The 18477-nt window shown below is 35.3% G+C and overlaps 2 protein-coding genes across 2 annotated transcripts; both read left to right on the top strand.

Annotated features, from left to right (window-relative positions):
- On the top strand, positions 928 to 3734 carry LOC104722611 (UDP-glucose 4-epimerase 2-like). The gene is made up of 9 exons (XM_010440811.2): positions 928 to 1294; positions 1796 to 1845; positions 1938 to 2073; positions 2203 to 2304; positions 2394 to 2621; positions 2785 to 2863; positions 2953 to 3035; positions 3158 to 3249; positions 3482 to 3734. Exons 1-9 carry the CDS (start codon positions 1112 to 1114, stop codon positions 3579 to 3581), a joined length of 1053 nt encoding a protein of 350 aa, XP_010439113.1. The 5' UTR covers positions 928 to 1111; the 3' UTR covers positions 3582 to 3734.
- Positions 13351 to 14531, top strand: LOC104727787 (developmental and secondary metabolism regulator VEA1-like). The gene is made up of 2 exons (XM_010446860.1): positions 13351 to 14260; positions 14497 to 14531. Exons 1-2 carry the CDS (start codon positions 13351 to 13353, stop codon positions 14529 to 14531), a joined length of 945 nt encoding a protein of 314 aa, XP_010445162.1.

Below are 18477 nucleotides of genomic sequence, written 5' to 3'. Positions count from 1 at the left end.
ACATTGAAGCTTTTTTAACTCGCAAAGTGGTAGTCCTCGTGTTTTGACTTTTTAGCCTTACTCTAACTCTTAAGTTTAGTACGTCACTTAAGTTGACAAGCGGAGCTGCAGAAGTGAACCACAGAAGCGGAGCTGCAGAATTAAACTCAAAGACAGTTAAACTTTAATTTACCTCTGTATATTGAATTCTTAGATTCACGAGAAGTGTAAGGAAACTATAAAACTGAAAACAAAAGGAAAGAAAAGGTGATCCAAAATAAAGAAAGATAACAATGTATCATACTTTTCATGACCGACTCAAGAAGTCACGGGAAGTCCTTGGAGAAGTTTGATATAAACGGTGCCACCACCAATCTTATATGAATATATATATTATCTCCCTAAAATAATATATTGCCGAGAATTGTTTCAAAATATATTATAGCCTTTTCCTATGTTCAAAACATATTTAAAAAAAGATCGTATGGTTCGAAGGAAACTGTGTATATATTACGGGATTATTATTAAGTTACTTTTTGTCATGTTAACTGATACACGTACACAAACACAATCCTCGAATGCTATATAGCACAGTCAAAATATTCTCAAATCTCGTGACCCCCCCGAACTTTGTGGGAAAAAATGTATGTTCCACTTATTCTACCTAAAAAAACTCCTCTTAACAAATCCGTCCAAATTAATAAATCCATTCGTTTGTTAACTTTTTAAATGAAACCAATAAATATCAAGAAAACCCAAAAAAAAAAAAAAAAAAAAAGAGCAACTATATCCTATATAATAAAAATACACATTTCCGAAAAACAAAAACGTCAAAGGGTAATAAAGACAATTAATAACATTCTGGTAATATTCGCACCCAAACCAAATCATGCCACGTAGGAAAAAGTTTCTTCTTCTTTCTCTCTTTCTCTCTAGAAGAAACGTAGAATTCAGAAAGTGAAATATATTACAGTCAAACCCCAAAACCGCTTCTCTCCTATAAATTAAAACCCCCCTTTTTTTTTTGTTTTTCTTATATATTTTCTTCGTTCGATCCCAAAACGCTCTTCCTAAAGTTTTGAATTATATATAACTTCTGCGAGTGAGTATTATTCATTTTGTTCAGGTAACGATGGCGAAGAACATTCTGGTCACCGGCGGCGCTGGCTACATCGGAAGTCATACGGTGCTACAACTTCTAAACGGTGGTTACTCCGCCGTCGTTGTTGACAATTACGACAATTCCTCCGCTGCTTCTCTCCAGCGCGTCAAAAAACTCGCCGCCGAAAACGGAAACCGCCTCTCCTTCCACCAGGTTCTGTTTCCTTCCCCCAAATGATATTTTTTTTTTTTTTTTTGGTTTAGGAAACGCGTGGTTATAGAATTATGTTTCACCGGTTTGGTTATATACCGGAATTGGAATGACCGGTTCATCAACGACGAACACGAATTTTTTTTCATTTTTTATTTGGCGTATCAGTGATGATGGTGGTGTTTGGTTCCAGGGTTCTTGTTAATTTTTTAGTTCTGTACAGCATGTGGGCTAAATTACTTTATGTGTACTGTTATGATTCCAGAATAAAGTATTGAATTGATGCTGCCATGTGAAATGAGTAATTTAATACTATTATCCTGCTTACTAATATTTATATATATATATATATATATATATATAATTCGACATGGTTGATCTGTCTGGAATTTGGGATATGTTCTTTGGGGGAAGGTGAATAATAATTTTATTCATTTGCTGAAATCAGAATCTTTTGGGTCAGTTTAGTTTCTTTAACATTCGGTTTTTGTCTACCTGCTGCAGGTGGATCTCAGAGATAGGTCTGCGCTTGAGAAGATTTTCTCAGAAACAAAGTAAAAATAAAAGAAAAAAACTCTTCTTTTTATGACTAAAAAAAATGATTGGACTGTTGTAATAATTGGGGAATTAATATTTGTTGTTATAGGTTTGATGCAGTGATACACTTTGCTGGACTGAAAGCAGTTGGTGAGAGTGTGGAGAAGCCTTTGCTCTATTATAATAACAATCTTGTTGGCACTATTACTCTCTTGGAGGTTATGTCTCAATACGGCTGCAAAAACGTATATTCTCTCTTCCTCTCTGTTTTTTTTGCTTTTTGCCACCACATGCAATGCATTTCCCTTTTTTTTTTATTGAGTTTTTGTCTTGTTTGATCTCATGATTGGCTTTTACTACTCTGTTTTTTCCAGCTTGTGTTTTCGTCATCTGCTACTGTCTATGGCTGGCCTAAAGAGGTTCCTTGCACTGAGGAGTCTCCTATTTCTGCCACTAACCCATATGGCCGTACAAAGGTAGTCATCTTTTAGCATGATTACTATAGTAGTAGTAATCAGGAAATATGAATCTGACTGAGAGAGTCTTTGTTTGTGTGCTATGTAAGCTTTTTATCGAAGAAATTTGCCGGGATGTACATGGTTCTGACCCTGAATGGAAGATCATATTGCTTAGATACTTCAACCCTGTTGGTGCACATCCTAGTGGTTACATTGGTGAAGATCCTCTTGGAGTTCCCAACAATCTCATGCCTTATGTCCAACAAGTTGCAGTTGGCCGGAGACCTCACCTCACTGTGTTTGGAACCGACTACAATACTAAGGACGGTACAGGGGTATGTACATATCTTATGATGTTTTTCAATTGACAAGAAACCATTTTAAAAATCAACATTACAATCTCATGTACTGTGTTGGCATGTGGGGAGAATTATGATTTTATCTCACACACACATATATATATATATATATATATATATATATATATCTGTCTTTCAGGTTAGAGATTACATTCATGTCATGGACTTAGCTGATGGACATATAGCCGCTCTGCGTAAGCTAGATGATCTCAAAATCAGTAAGGATTATCTTGAAAACTCTAATTCTGTTTCTCCTCTCATTCATGATTTGTCATTGGATTCAAGCTTAATTCTTGGAAATGGTCAGGTTGTGAGGTATACAATCTTGGAACGGGTAATGGAACATCTGTTTTAGAGATGGTCGCTGCCTTTGAAAAGGCATCCGGAAAGGTAAACATTGATTGGTTTGTTTGTTTATTACCACATTTCTCTAATCAAATGAGCTGTTCTTTGGCCTATATTACCCAAGTTTTCGATCATTGATTTCAAATTATTTGATTGTTTCTGATTAGAAAATCCCGTTGGTGATGGCCGGACGTCGTCCTGGAGACGCTGAAGTTGTTTACGCCTCAACGGAAAAGGCAGAACGTGAACTCAATTGGAAGTAAAGCTCATTTCATTTTGTCAACATAATATAGAAGAGTTAGAACGTAGAAGAAATGACAATTTAGCATGTAAATATTAGGAATGACCATCATTAAAATTATTGCATCAATCTCTCAGTTAAAATTTTTACCATAGAGATGGGTTGAAAATTAGAAGCAGTCACAGCATTATAGTATACTGATTTTGTATTTACGCAGTTTGTTTGTTTGGTATGGTATGAATGAATGCAGGGCCAAGTATGGGATAGAGGAGATGTGTAGGGATCTATGGAATTGGGCAAGCAATAACCCTTACGGCTACAATTCCTCCTCCAATGGCTCCTCCCCATAATTCTCCTTTTTTATTTTCATGTTGCATTGTTTTCTTAGTTATTCTTATAAACACATGAAAAGGAGAGGCTGACAAGTACCTAAACTTTAGAAGAAAGTGGGAAAGATTCGTTTACCATTAATTTATAATAGAAGCTCTTGATATTTTATTAAACTTTGCAACCGTTGAAACATTGTTACATTATATATACACTAAATAACGCAGACTAAAAATTACAAAATTTCAATTAAGAATAATTAAAATGTTAGTAGTAATATAGATTTTATCTTGTAATCAGTCAAAAGACTAAAAGAGGTAGAAAAAGTTATAAAAAAAACGCAATAAACACAACTTCATAAACGCGACCTGCCGATCGTACAACTATCTAGGTATAGTATGGATGTCTTCCCTCCCACAGATTTGTTCTTAATTATGTGTATAACCGTGGGTCCATTAATAAAATTCATAAAGACATAAACCAAATAGTAAGACACTTATATAATTGTATATTTTCCTATATAAAATTTTGCCCAAAAATAAGATTATAATACAATTTATAAACTAGTGAATATGTTTTTAAGTTGATATTAGATTTAGAGTTTTGAATTTTGATGGTTAAAATATTTTTGTGAGATAATGTATGCATTTAATCTAACTATAATACTCCATACGTTTCACAAATAGAATTCTAAAATTATTTGTATGTTTCAAAATATGTGTCGTTTTAGATTTGGTATATATAATTTGGTATAAATTTCCTAGTTTAACCTCAAATCCATAAAAGAGTATCAAGATCAATTTAAATTTTAAGGATATAACAAAAATTTTAATATGTTTTCTTAATTTCTGTGAAAATTATAAAAAATGAGAGATATGCCTTAGATCTAGCATGCGTTAAGCCTTAGAAAGATGGCTCTAATTTTTCTTCTCCTCACAAAATTAGAATAAAAATTCTTCATAAAATTTGTTGTTTGGATTCTCTTTATACAATTTAAGAATAATCTATTTTTTCTTTTTGTGCATTTAAGAATAAATTTTTTTTTTGTACTACAAATCTAGTGATACATAATAGTTATTGAAAATACTTAAATAAAAGGAGAAAAAAAAACAAGTTGACAAAAACTAAGCAAAACATAAGTAAAACTTATGCAAATATAAGAAACAAAAAACATAACTGTATAATTATAGCTTCAACTTTTTAGCTTTTCTATAATGGATCGAGCACACTTATACTGATATGGTTCTAAATCATTTTTTAAGGTACGCAAGAAAGTTTGTAAGTTGAAATTATATTTGAATGATAACTACAGTGGTTCAAAGTTAAAACAACTCGATGCTTTCAAGGTTTAAAATAACAATAAATCTAGAAAAAAATAATAATATAGTCTGAGATAATCAACAGATGGGCTGAGCAGAATAAAGCTGGTAGGAATAACCGGATTCTTTTCCTACGGAAGATCGATCACCTGTCGATTTTCATATTGTCATAATCGGTTGAAGAAAGTGTATATGTATTATATAATACGATTTACAATATTCTATAAACTCACCATATGATCAAACACATAGTCTCTGTCTCGCCGCAATAATCATCTGTGTCCATGGGTAATACACAGCGTACACGACTACTTGGACTAGTCCAAGTAATGTGCATATCCCAAAGGAAATCTGCAAAACAAAAAAAAATATCAAAGTTTCAATCGACTCATGTTTTCCTTTTTCAGAATCCGATATATATGTAAATCACATATTGGAATTAAAAAAACTTACAAACATAATAGGATCCAGGGATAGAAACGAGATGACGCTCCAAACTATAGCGTATGCGAACATCGCAAACGCTACCAAGAAAGACATGTGCTCGACGCTCTTGGTCTTCAGAACCCTCAGCTGCATTTTATCATCATTTNTATCAAGTTAAATCAACTCATGTTTTCCTTTTTCAGAATCCGATATATATGTAAATCACGTATTAATTGGAATTAAAAAAATTTAAAAACATAATAGGATCCAGAGGTAGAAACGAGATGAGGCTCCAAACCAGGGCCAGTCCTATAGTTTATGTGGCCTAAAGCAAATTTATAGAAGTGTAATTATTAACTTTTGTGAAACTTTTACATAGTTATTAGAAATTATTTTTGTTGCAGTAATATTTTCAGGTTGTTGTGTATGTGATTAATAAAAGAATGAAGAAAAAAGGTAAAAGAAAACTAAGTAGAACATAAGTATGTAAAGAATGGAAAAGATTTTGGAAATAAAGAAAAAAAAGAAAAAGAAAATAACAATATAAAAGATGGAAGCTTGCGGAATCGAAACCAGGTGTCTTTGAAACTGCATGTAGTGTGTTCTGGTATTACAAACCCACTAGACCAATAACATATTCAACAATGTGGTCACCATATTTTGCTTAATATTGTGTGGCCCAAAGCAGAAGCAGCCGGAACTGCTCCAAACTATAGCGTATGGGAACATCGCAAACGCTACCAAGAAAGACATGTGCTCGACGCTCTTGGTCTTCACAACCCTCAGCTGCATTTTATCATCATTTACCTTACTAATATAAAAACAATTGTTTTTGAGATATATATAATATATATATTAAACTTAGAACTTCACTTACCACAACAGATATGGGAGCGACATACATGATGATGTTGAATACGCAACAAACATCACCAATCACCAACCGCTGAACTCCTCTAGAATCTACTAGCGTAAAGATCAAGGTTGCAAATACAACCACAAGCACGACCTCAGCTATCATAACTGCAATGATCAGTCGTCGCTGTCTAGTCTGATCGCAATACTTGATATATACCAGAAGATACATCGCCATAATAGTCACTCCTACTGCATTGGTAACGAGGGTAGGAGTGCCAAAAGGATGCACTACTGGTAATCTATAAACAGTTCATACCATACATCTCCCAAAAGTAGCTATGTATAGTATGGATGTCTTCTCCCCCACATATTGGTTTCTAACTATGTGTATAACCGTCGGCCTATTAATAAAATTCATAAACCAAATTAGTAAGATACTAATATAATTACATATTTTCTTATTTAAAACTTTGCCCAAAAATAAGATAATGTAATACAATTTCTTAACTCTTGAATAAGTTTTTTAATTGATATTAGGATTAGAGTTTTGATGATTTCAATATTTTTCTGGAATAATGTATGCATTTTATATAATTATAATACTTCATTTTCTTCACAACGAGTGTCATTTTAGAATTATTTGTATATTTCAAAATAAATGTCGTTTTAGATTTTCAATGTATAGTTTGGTATAAATTTTCTAATTTAATCTCTATCCCAAAAAAAAATATCAAAAATCAATTTAACTTTTAATGGTATAAGATTTTTTTTTTAATATATTTTATTAATTTGTATGAAAAATGTCAAAAATCTTTTCTTATATTTACTAGTTACTACGATGTTACCTACTTCCCCCTCAAATGGTGGGTTCTTTAAACTTTGATTTATACAATATATAGTCAGATATAGATATACGTTGGCCTCAAACTCATATGTTATAGTTATATTTACGAATTACGATAGCTTCACAATAATGTCTATTTGAATATTTAAGACAGGGAATTGAACCGTTGTGCCAAAGGAGGGAGCAAGATGCCTTTACCAGCTACCACCTCAAAACTATATTTTTATTACTACTATTCACAAAAACCAAAACTTACACTATTATCCTCTATAATAGATAATTACTCTCACAAAAAAAAGCTGAGATGTCGCGCTCACAGAACTCCTGTAATTTTTTAATAAATTCATTACTTCTCATTATTATTTACATAAATACGTTATTAAAATATTATGAACTAATGTTTTTTTCTATTAGTTTCTTAAAATGAAATATTTAATCAACTATAGATCCAAAAATATATTTAATTACCATTTTCATAACCTATTTACTTATTAAAAGTAAATTACATTTCACAAACAAAAAATAAAATTATTCATTTATTTACCACTTATCATTTTTCTCATTGCATTTTTAAACTTAGGATTAGTTTAAATTAAATCGGTTAGTCTAAAAATATTGCTTTATCTATTTAATGGAATAGTGATATAGATAATAATGTGAAACGTAAAATATGGGAATTTGATTTTTAGAAACACAAAAAACATCAAAACTTTCTACACCATTTTAAAATTCTTTTCCAAGTTCAAATATTTCACGGGTAAAACGTATTTTACACAAAATAAACATAATTTTGAATAAACAAAAAAATCTTTACTTACATATTTTGTTTAATACAAACAAATCTTAAATCTCAAATAATAATTTCACTCATAATATTTTATTTAAATCAATTTATCTTGCACATAGTGCCGGTCGGTTACCTAGTTAAGTATTAAGAGAAAGAAATAAAAACATTTCACTTTTTTAAACTTTTCACTAAAGCCCAATTTTCCTTAGAAAACCTTTTAAATTGCTCTTTACATATTGGGTCTAAGCCTAGTTAGCCCAAATTCTAGGGGTTATTTTGCCTGCTAGCCAAACTCTATACTTACTTTGGCATCAAAGTAAGTATCAAAATAAGATTTTTGATAGAGAAAGTCAACCGTAACAACCTTCATGATAAGAATTTTAAAACTCATTACCAGGTCACTTTTATATTATTATCTTAACAAAAGACCACTTCATTTTTAGAATACTCTAGTTATACTTAGGAGTTTATAAAATGAAATATCAAAATCTAATTTTTCACTAATACATAAATTTCCTATTAAAACTAGGAAACGAAAGAGCAATTTCAAAGTCTTATCATGAAGGTTACGTGGTGGTCTTTTATTAGAACAAAAAAAAAAAAATACTTACGTGGGTGCCAAAAAGATACAGCCAGCAATAATGTTCCCTGAAAAAAATTCAACGTTCGAAAATTATTTTATTTTATAAAAGATTTTTCGTATATATAAAAAGAAGTAAATCTGTAAATGCATGGGTACCTATAATCACCAATGCGAGCCGAACCTCGTAGACGTCCATAGTCCCTGACCCCTGTATAAACCAAAAACATAAAAACAAGAAAAACCATTAAATTGTAAAAAGTAGGGCCCCAAAGGTTTNACAATTTTTGCCGCTTCGGGATTACCCGGAAAAACACCGTGAATGAAGCACATCATCATCACACAGACAATTACGCCTCTATGGAGAGGAAAGAGAACCTTGACAGTGAGAAACGAAGTAGCGGCCATTGTTNTTTTACAACAAAAAAAATATTTTCAAATAGGCCCCCAAAAATATTTAGCTTTACGAAATAGTCTCAAATATCTAGATTTTATAATAACCCCAAAACCTTTTTTTGTTGCTTTGGCCCCCAAATTTTCAGGGCAAGTAAATTGATAAATCATGGACTTCGGTTTTTTTTTTTTTTTTTTTTTTTTTTTTTTTTTTTTNCATCTAAACAATTTTTATTAATATGAATCAGAGTATACATGATCATCAATGAGATTACAAATACAACCAATGATTTATGTAACGAAAATATTATAAAGCAAATTACGCGTTGCGAAATACTTTATCATCTTTGTCATTTTCGTCAATCTGGTGTGACTTTCTTGCTTGAGAATCATCTTTTTTTGACGGATGAAATACCGGCAATGCATTCGAAAATCATAAGCAGTGATCCATCTGTTACATCGCAATACCGGATTGATCAAAACTCTCGTACAAAAAGAGATATCAATGGTCTTGGTTGTAATTAAAACCCATTGTTGAGGATATGGTATAAGCCATCTTCTGATTTTCCTCCATATATAATTGCTTATTATCACTTCATCTTCATCTCCGAATTGCCTCTTTCTCCATGATAGTTTCCATGGACTGTTTCTTCGATTAAGGTTTGTTTGTATCCAAGATCTCCATAACGCGGTTGCAATATGTCTTGAATTTGTCGATCCTTTTACTTGACTCCACATCGCATAGAAGAAACCCATTGCTCCAAAGACGTTGTTGAAGATCTTCACGACAAATGCTTCTGCTGTGATTCCGGGATCCCATATGCGTCGAGGGTCGCATATTTGCATTATAACACCATCGACAATTTTTGCCGCTTCGGGATTACCCGGCAAAACACCGTGAATGAAGCACATCATCATCACACAGACAATTACGCCTCTATGGAGAGGAAAGAGAACCTTGACAGTGAGAAACGAAGTAGCGGCCATTGTTATGGAGATTAGGAATTGAGGCATACTCAACCATAGATTTTTTAACAAAGACATCATCATAACCAGATCGCCATGTTCTACACTGCCAGACAAACCCATCACCAAAAACTCATCTCTTATGCTACCATTCAAAACCATCACGGCTGCCAAGAGGGAGCACACAAGAGCAGTTGGTGATAATCTTTCAAGCAATCGGGACTCCGACTGAGATTTATTAAGAATACTTTAAACTACAGATGAAAAAAACTGGAAAAGAAAGTATGGCCGGCGTCGTCGAAGAAAACTAACGAAAGTTGTTTTTGTTAAGAATCGCCTTCTTTGTCGCTTGGGGAGAGACAATTACAGATTTTTTTCTTTTTTTTATTTGATATGGACTTCGGTTTTTGTTTTTTTTTGAAAAAGGGTTTTCTATTTAAAACATAAAAAGAAAAGAAAATACAACAGCCAGCTTGGCTTTACCGCTTTAGTGTTTGTTTGCCATTAAGGCCATAAATAAAAGAGGGCCCAGCCCAGTAAAAAAAACAAGAGCAATAATAATAGATCAAACGATTGAGCGAGAAGATGACTTCTGACTATGAGAATGAGATTATGAGATAGTATCGTTTCCGGAGGAAACATGTGAAAGTGATTAACGGAGTCGATTAGTGAGAGATGAGATCAAGTACCGCCAAATAAAGCTGCTGAAGTGTAGATGCGCGATGAGTCGTTTCCTCTCCTTAGGACCAGTTAGGGTTTGAAGGTGGTTTAGGGTGTCTTCCCAAGAACAAAGCGGATGGAGATTGCAACTTGCTGCAACATAGGACCAGGTAAATTGGCAATCAAAAGAACAGAGATGGTCACGACTTTCTGGAAGAGAGCCACAAAGAAGGCAATTTGGATCTGTACGTCGGTTTTTGTTTTAGTTCTGTTTGTTCCCAAATCTCTCGGAGAATATTCTTCTTCTTCTGAAGAGAGAATTGTCGCCGTTAATGTTTTTCATAAAATAAAAAACCCTAATAGAGAACGACTGTTTGAATAGAATTACATAAGTTGCATATGTGAAAACAAAACATGTGTATGTCTGCTTTTATTCTAAAAATGCACAGATATGTTTGCATGCGTATAGCTAAAAGAGGAAAGAAGTTTCAATACAGCTGTCAATATCATTAAATGTTCATACAGTAATACTAATACATTTAAGAAAGGAAAAAATTAACGAAAAAGTTTAATTACAACGGTTTAGTAAAAAAATAAAATGTTGTAAGCTTTATTTGATGATTCACTCGTTATTATAAAAGCTCCATGTTCAGTAACTATTTCACTAGTACGTTATTCTTCAAATTTTTACTGATAAATAAACTCAACTCAAATACTGAATTAGTGTTGGTGTTGCGTATCACCGATCTAAAGCCCATGAGCAAAGCCCATTAAGTGGTGGGCTTCGAGGATTTATTATGGGCCAACTTGCCCAGAAGGTGTCATTTGGTCAAAGAAGAGCGTCGAGTCGACGACTGAGGATTTTGAGGTGAGTTGAGGAGATCACGGATGAACGAGGTGAGATCACCAGAGAAAGTCCAGGGATTCCTATTAGGGTTTGTTAGTATTACCTTGCGATAGGTTGTAAATAAACACATTGTAACATTTCGACTAAGATATTGAATACAAATTCAGTTTGTTATTTTCTTTTTAATTTTTGCTGATTTCTACCGAGAACCTGACCCGAAAATCTATAAATCTTATTTCACTTAATCAACGTATAAAATTGTGGTTGTCTAACAATTAGGTACAAATTTCATTTTGTTTTAAGAAAATCACCAAAAACCGAATAATTCTATAGCGTTGTCTAGTGTACGCCTTTCTTTGAAAGATAAGCCCGAAAGTTTTTTTTGGGATGGGTCAGGCTATTCGATTCTTGCGTCAGCGAAAATCTAGCCATCACAATTTATATGCCTAGTCTTAATAGAAAAACATCGAGTATATTAACTCTTTTAAATTTGTGAAAGTCCACCATTTTTAGACTTTAGAGTTAGTTCTTATGACTCTTAATTTTTTTTTGGGGTCAAATTAAACTAGTGCATATTATTTGTGTTTCTAGTATGATTTAAGGCTTAACTATTAGGGGATTAGGGTTTCGGATTTTCGTAAAGTAGACTATTTTTTAACTTTTAAGTATATTAAAGAAGGAGAAATACATGTGCTGACATGTAATCATAATTTTTTAATCTTTTTATTTTATTTATTCAATTATATTACATTTTTTGTCAAACATATTTAACTTCAAATATATAATATCTCTTGATCTTTTATAATAATATCAGTTGTTAAACACATTTGAAGAGTCATGAACTTTCCAAAAAGAGTATGGGATGAATCTGTATGATAAAATTAAACACAACAACTGTGTAGTCTTCAAATGTAATATATTCTAATATATATAAGTTATTTAAAATAATACAGTAGCATAAAATTTGGTCTTACTTAGTGGTATAGAAGAATATAGCCTGCTAATGTACCTGTATATGTTGTATATCATTTCATTAATCTTTCCACACACAATTGAATATCATCACTTTACATTTTTACTTGCTATATTTCTTACATATATTTATGCGTTTCTATTAAAATCGTCATAGATGCTAAAAGAGAATGAATATGATAATGTCTGTTTATTTTTAAAATCTCTGTATATGCAAGGATGGCACAATTCAATGGATTAGTCCCAGAGATTTTCTGTCACGAGAGAGGAAAGAGAAGAAGATTTGGGAAATAAATGTTCTCAGGTCAAAGGTGACTTTCACACATTTTTGGTCAAAATCCACCCTTAACTAAATACTAAAATAAATTTGCATATATATATGATAATTTAACATTTTACGTAAAACGTCATATTTATTTCTGGAACTGGAAGTCTGGAACCATTCATTTAATATTTTATTCTCTTTTAGCATTTATTTCTAGTCAATATCTTTGGTATGATATCTGAATTACCTCCAAATCATGAAATATTTGGAATTTGCCATTAGAAACAATACATTTTGAATAAATATATTAACCTTATAATAAGAACCTTAACTAACCATTTGAATCCACACTAAATGTCTAACTAAAAAACAAAACACAATGAAAACACCATTAAAGATTGATAGAATATGACAAATGTAATATTTCAATTAGGTCCTTTGTAACCCTAGTATATTTGTATATATACTCATGAATCAATACAATGAGGGACGAGGGAAAATTACCTTGTAACATGGTATCAGAGCTACCCTAAAAAAAAAACCCTATTTCAAAAACTCTATTGCAGCCTCTGTTTTTCTCTTACCCCTTTGCTCTTCGCCTCGCTTCTGTTCTTCCTCTTCCTTTCTCCATCTTTCTTCTGTTTTTTTTCTCTCTTGTCTCGATAGCTCAACCGGCAGAAAAAGCTTTTGGTGTCACACACATCAAGTCCTACATCCCTTTGGTTCTTGATATGCAAAAAATAAATTATGATGCGTGGCATGAACTCTTTGAGACTCACTGTCTCAGCTTCAGCGTCTCTGGCCATCTTGATGGCACATCGGTTCCTGCCAATCTACAAGATACGGCGTGGAAAGAACGTGATGGCTTAGTCAAAATGTGGATCTATGGTACGATCTCACCTTCCCTCCTTGACACGGTTCTGAAATCTCGGTGTACTGCTCGCGAACTGTGGATCACGATTGAAAACATGTTCCCTGACAATAAGGAGGCTCGCGCAATTCAACTGGAAAACGAACTGCGTTCCTTCACGATTGGTGATCTCTCGATGCATGATTACTGCCAAAAACTCAAATCTTTGTCGGATCTGCTTGCTAATGTTGATTCTCCTGTCTCTGAGCGTGCGATGGTGATGCATATGCTCAATGGTCTTTCTGAAAAGTTTGATAACATTCACAATGTTATCCAACACAAGTCCCCATTTCCATCCTTTGCTGCTGCTAGGTCCATGTTGATTCTCAAAGAGGAGCGTCTCAACAAACCCTCCAAACCAGCAACACCTGCTCCTCTAGATCATTCTACACCTCACTTACTTTACACCAGCACGAGTCCTACAGCGCCATCTCCGGATCCTGACACCGCCAACCGCTCTTACAATCAGCAGCCCTACCCGTCTTCGCTCAATCATGGTCACCAAAACAGAGGTCGTGGTCGTGGACGCAATAACAACTATCGTGGTCGCGGTCGGCACAACACATCATGGAGACCGCAACACTCTTCGTACTTTCCTGCTCCGCCTCAACAACAACAGTGGCATCCGCAATCATGGGCTCCAAACCCACAGCACTGCCGTTCATCTCCAATGGCGTATCATGTTTCCACTGCTCTGCCTTCCAAAGCAAACATTCTTGGACCGTATCACCCAACTGTACCAACCGGTCCACAAATGCCGACGATTATCCCGTCAAACATTTCACAAGCGTTTGGTACCATGACACTTCAGAATCCGCAAGATTCCAACTGGTATATGGATACCGGTGCTACGGGACACATCACTTCGGAGCCAGGTACATTATGTTCTGTTTTTAATTCGAGTATTATTCCCTCCGTGACCGTTGGCAATGGATCCTCTCTTCCCACCACCTATATAGGCTATTGTTCTCTTCCTTATCAGTCTCGTCCTCTCCATCTTCATAATGTCCTTGTGTGCCCATCTATTATAAAAAATCTTGTTTCTGTCAGACAGTTTACAACAGATAATTGAGTTTCCGTTGAATTTGATCCTTTTGGTTTTCTTGTTAAGGACTTGAGCACCCGAAAACCTCTACTCCGATGTAACAGCTCGAGCTCTCTCTACTCTATTTCCAATTCGTCTGCCCTTCCTTCGTCTCCTCAAGCTTTTCTGTCGACCTCTGTTAGTTCAGATATGTGGCACCGTCGTCTTGGCCACCCGGGAAACACACTCTTCCATTCTCTTATTTCTAGTGGTTCAATACAATGTTCAAAACCACAATCTTCTATTTGTCATGCTTGTCAGCTTGGGAAACACGTTCGTCTTCCTTTTGATACATCTGCTTCTATTGTTTCAGAACCTTTTCAAATAATACATTCCGATGTCTGGACCTCACCAGTTTCCAGCATTAGTGGGATCAAATATTATGTTGTTTTTCTTGATCATTTTAGTCATTTTGTTTGGGTATATCTTCTTCGACAAAAATCAGATGTGTTCTCCTCTTTTCTTCACTTCTCTGCTTATATTCATAATCAGTTTGGGTGCAAAATCAAACCACTCACAGTGTGATAATGGGGGAGAATACAATAATCACAATTTTCTTGCTCATTTTTCCACCCAAGGCATAACATCTCGCTTTCCCTGTCCTCACACCTCTCAACAAAATGGGAAAGCTGAGCGCACACTACGCACGTTGAACAACTTCGTGCGTACTCTTCTTGTTCAAGCAAACATGCCACATACATATTAGGTGGAAGCATTGAACATGGCTACTCATCTCTTCAACATTCTCCCTTCTCAAGCTATTCACAACCTAACACCATTTACAAAACTCTACAAACAACCTGTTTCTTATTATCATCTCCGTGTGTTTGGGTGTTTGTGCTACCCTAACCGTTTAGCCACCACTCCACACAAACTAGCACCGCAATCTACTGCGTGTGTCTTTCTTGGCTTCCCCACGTCTCACCGGGGTTATCGTTGCCTAGACCTTACCACACAAAAAATCATCATCTCCCGTCATATCATTTTTGACGAGACCGTCTTTCCATTTCCCACCCTTCCACCTCCATCATCTCCCCCTGTTCTCGAGCCTCCTCCTATAGTCTCTCCCTTTCTCCGGCAACCACCACAAATACCTACAAATCCGATACCGGCACCGCCTCCTACAACCACAGAGCCTCCGCCACCAGTAACAGTGGCACCTCCGCCTATAGCCCATAAAATGAATACTCGTAGCAAAAGTGGCATTACCAAACCACGGCAACTTCTTTCTCTTCTCACTCAAACTGTTTCTCCACTTCTCTACTCTTATTTAAAAGCTCTAGAGGATCCAAATTGGCATGGTGCTATGGATGCGGAATATAATGCTCAAATTAAAAAGAGATCTTGGTCCTTGGTTCCACGTCCTAAATTTGTTAATATTGTGCGGTCCATGTGGTTATTCACGCATAAACATGATGAGGATGGGAATCTAACTCGTTACAAAGCTCGCTTGGTGGCAAACGGTAAGTCTCAAGAGGTTGGCGTCGACTGTGATGAAACATTTAGTCCGGTGGTCAAGCCTGCAACAATTCGAATGGTGCTTGATCTTGCTCTCTCCCGCAAATGGTCCATTCACCAGTTGGACATAAAAATGCTTTCCTCAACGGTGAGCTAGAAGAAACCGTCTATATGCACCAACCACCAGGCTATCGTGACCCGTCCAAGCCAGATCATGTGTGTCTGCTCCACAAATTAATTTATGGACTAAAGCAGGCACCGCGGACTTGGAATCATAGGTTCGCCTCCTATGCTCGCCGCGTTGGGTTCCAACAGAGCAAATGCGACTCCTCCTTGTTCACTTACAACAACTCCACAGGCAGAGCATATCTCTTGTTATACATTGATGACATATTGCTCACTGCATCTTCCACTATTCTCCGTGATAAGATCATTGCCTTTCTCAACAGAGAATTTTCCATGACTGATCTTGGCACGACAAAGTATTTCCTTGGCATATCCATCAAGCGGAACCCTGCAGGTCTCTTTCTTGATCAACGCCAATATGCATTAGAGATTATCCAACGAGCCAACATGGAGAACTGCAATCCGGTCACCACTCCTACGGATCCTCGGTCCAAACTTTCTGCAGATGACAGCCCGTCCTTCTCGGATCCGACACTATATCGCAGCTTGGCAGGGGCTCTCCAATACCTCACCTTCACTCATCCCGATATTGCCTACGCAGTACAACAGGTTTGTCTTTTCATGCATAATCCACGAGAATCCCATTTCAATGCTCTTAAGCGGATCATTCGCTATGTCAAAGGCACTATACACAATGTCTTGCAGCTCACGCCAACACAGAACTCGACGTTAACCGCTTACACCGACACTGACTGGACAAGTTGCCCCTCGACACGTCGTTCCACCTCCGGATACTGCATTTTTTATGGCGACAACCTCATCTCCTGGTCGCCCAAACGTCAACACACAGTCTCCCGTTCCATTGCCGAGGCCGAATACAGATTAGTGGCCAATGTTGTAGCAGAGACCATATGGCTACGCAATCTTCTGCTCGAGCTTCACTGTCCACTCAACACTGCCACGCTTGTCTACTGTGATAATATTAGTGCGGTCTACCTCTCTTCCAATCCGGTGCGACATCAGCGAACGAAACATGTCGAGATTGATATACATTTTGTCCATGAACGCATTGCCTTAGGCCACATCCGGGTCTTTCATATCCCATCGTCCAACCAATACGCTGACATATTCACCAAAAGCCTTTCTACACCTCTCTTCTTAGAGTTCAAGTCCAGTCTCGGCGTCATGAACAACTAATGTAATATTCCAATTATGTCCTTTGTAACCCTAGTATACTTGTATATATACTGATGATACAATACAATGAGGGACGAGGGGAAATTACCTTGTAACAAAGATATTCGCCGTTTTTGCTATAATCTTTTTCTATGCCAGTTCTTTTTGTCATGGATTCAATCCTTTTTGGTAAAAATGCTGTCACAATCACCAATGATCTAGGTCCAGGAATAGTCCTAACTATACATTGTAGATCCCATGCCGACGATTTGGGAGAGCATGTGTTGCAGCCCGGACAACAAGTCCATTGGGAATTTGGGGAATCTTGGTTAAAAACAACAGTGTTCTCATGCAGTTGTGGTTGGAATAATCAGCATAAACAGTTTATTGCATGGACGTCTTTCGAGGAGGAAGGTCGATGCCTTAAATGTAAGTGGTCTATTAAAGCAAGCGGTCCATGTCTCTATGCAGATATTACTAGGGAAACCAGGTGCCATCCTTGGTAGAACAATTGAATGGTCTCAAATGATGTTACTAGTATTAAGATTAAACAAAAATAATGGTATTATTTGACATAATAATAAAATGAGATCTGCAGCATGTCTCTGACTTTTATGTTCGTCATCCGTACGACAATATACTACTACTAGTCTGATTTATATATTGTGATTTTTAGTTAACTTGCTTAGCTTACAACCGTACTTACAATTAATCACCTTTGATTTTTTTTTTCCCGTACTTACAACTAACGACAGTTCGATCTTAGCCGTATGTTGTTAACTTTTTAGCTTACAACAGTGCTTGCACTTACAACTTACAACATACATATCACCTTTGGATTTTTATGACCTCAATCGCGAATTTTCTTTATAACAAAAAATAATCGGACATAAACGTAAGTATTGAATTGTAAGTTGTATAAGTAACTAACTAGTACTTCGAACGGGAAACAACTTTAATTAAGGTGTCAAAAATTTAACATAACCGAATATTTTACACAAAGTAATATTTGTCACGGTCCTTCCTCAATACATACAATTGATACATGGATCAATTTCTTTAAATATCTTTGTTGTTTTTGTTGTATATGAAATCGTTTACAAAATCTAAAACCAAAAATAAAATTTGAAATTTGAAAACTAAAATTTATAATCTAAAACCCTTTAAAAATGTCCTAAACATTCATGGCCATAGTTAGCTAAATTTAACTGTTTTAAATATTATGAAAAAATTTCAAACGAAATTTAT

The sequence above is a fragment of the Camelina sativa genome, chromosome 11 (assembly GCF_000633955.1).
Source record: "Camelina sativa cultivar DH55 chromosome 11, Cs, whole genome shotgun sequence".
NCBI classification, from domain to species: Eukaryota; Viridiplantae; Streptophyta; class Magnoliopsida; order Brassicales; family Brassicaceae; genus Camelina; species Camelina sativa.
Note: the sequence above shows the minus strand (reverse complement) of the source record. Positions and strands in the feature narration are given on the sequence as shown.

Bases quoted from the DNA above. Each gene is read 5' to 3' on its own strand.
- LOC104722611 (XM_010440811.2), top strand. From the start codon at position 1,112: ATGGCGAAGAACATTCTGGTCACCGGCGGCGCTGGCTACATCGGAAGT. The intron at 2,074-2,202 runs GTATATTCTCTC...TGTTTTTTCCAG, and splicing joins CTCAATACGGCTGCAAAAAC to CTTGTGTTTTCGTCATCTGC. The intron at 3,036-3,157 runs GTAAACATTGAT...GTTTCTGATTAG, and splicing joins TTGAAAAGGCATCCGGAAAG to AAAATCCCGTTGGTGATGGC.
- LOC104727787 (XM_010446860.1), top strand. From the start codon at position 13,351: ATGTGGATCTATGGTACGATCTCACCTTCCCTCCTTGACACGGTTCTG. The intron at 14,261-14,496 runs GTACATTATGTT...TTTCTTGTTAAG, and splicing joins ACACATCACTTCGGAGCCAG to GACTTGAGCACCCGAAAACC.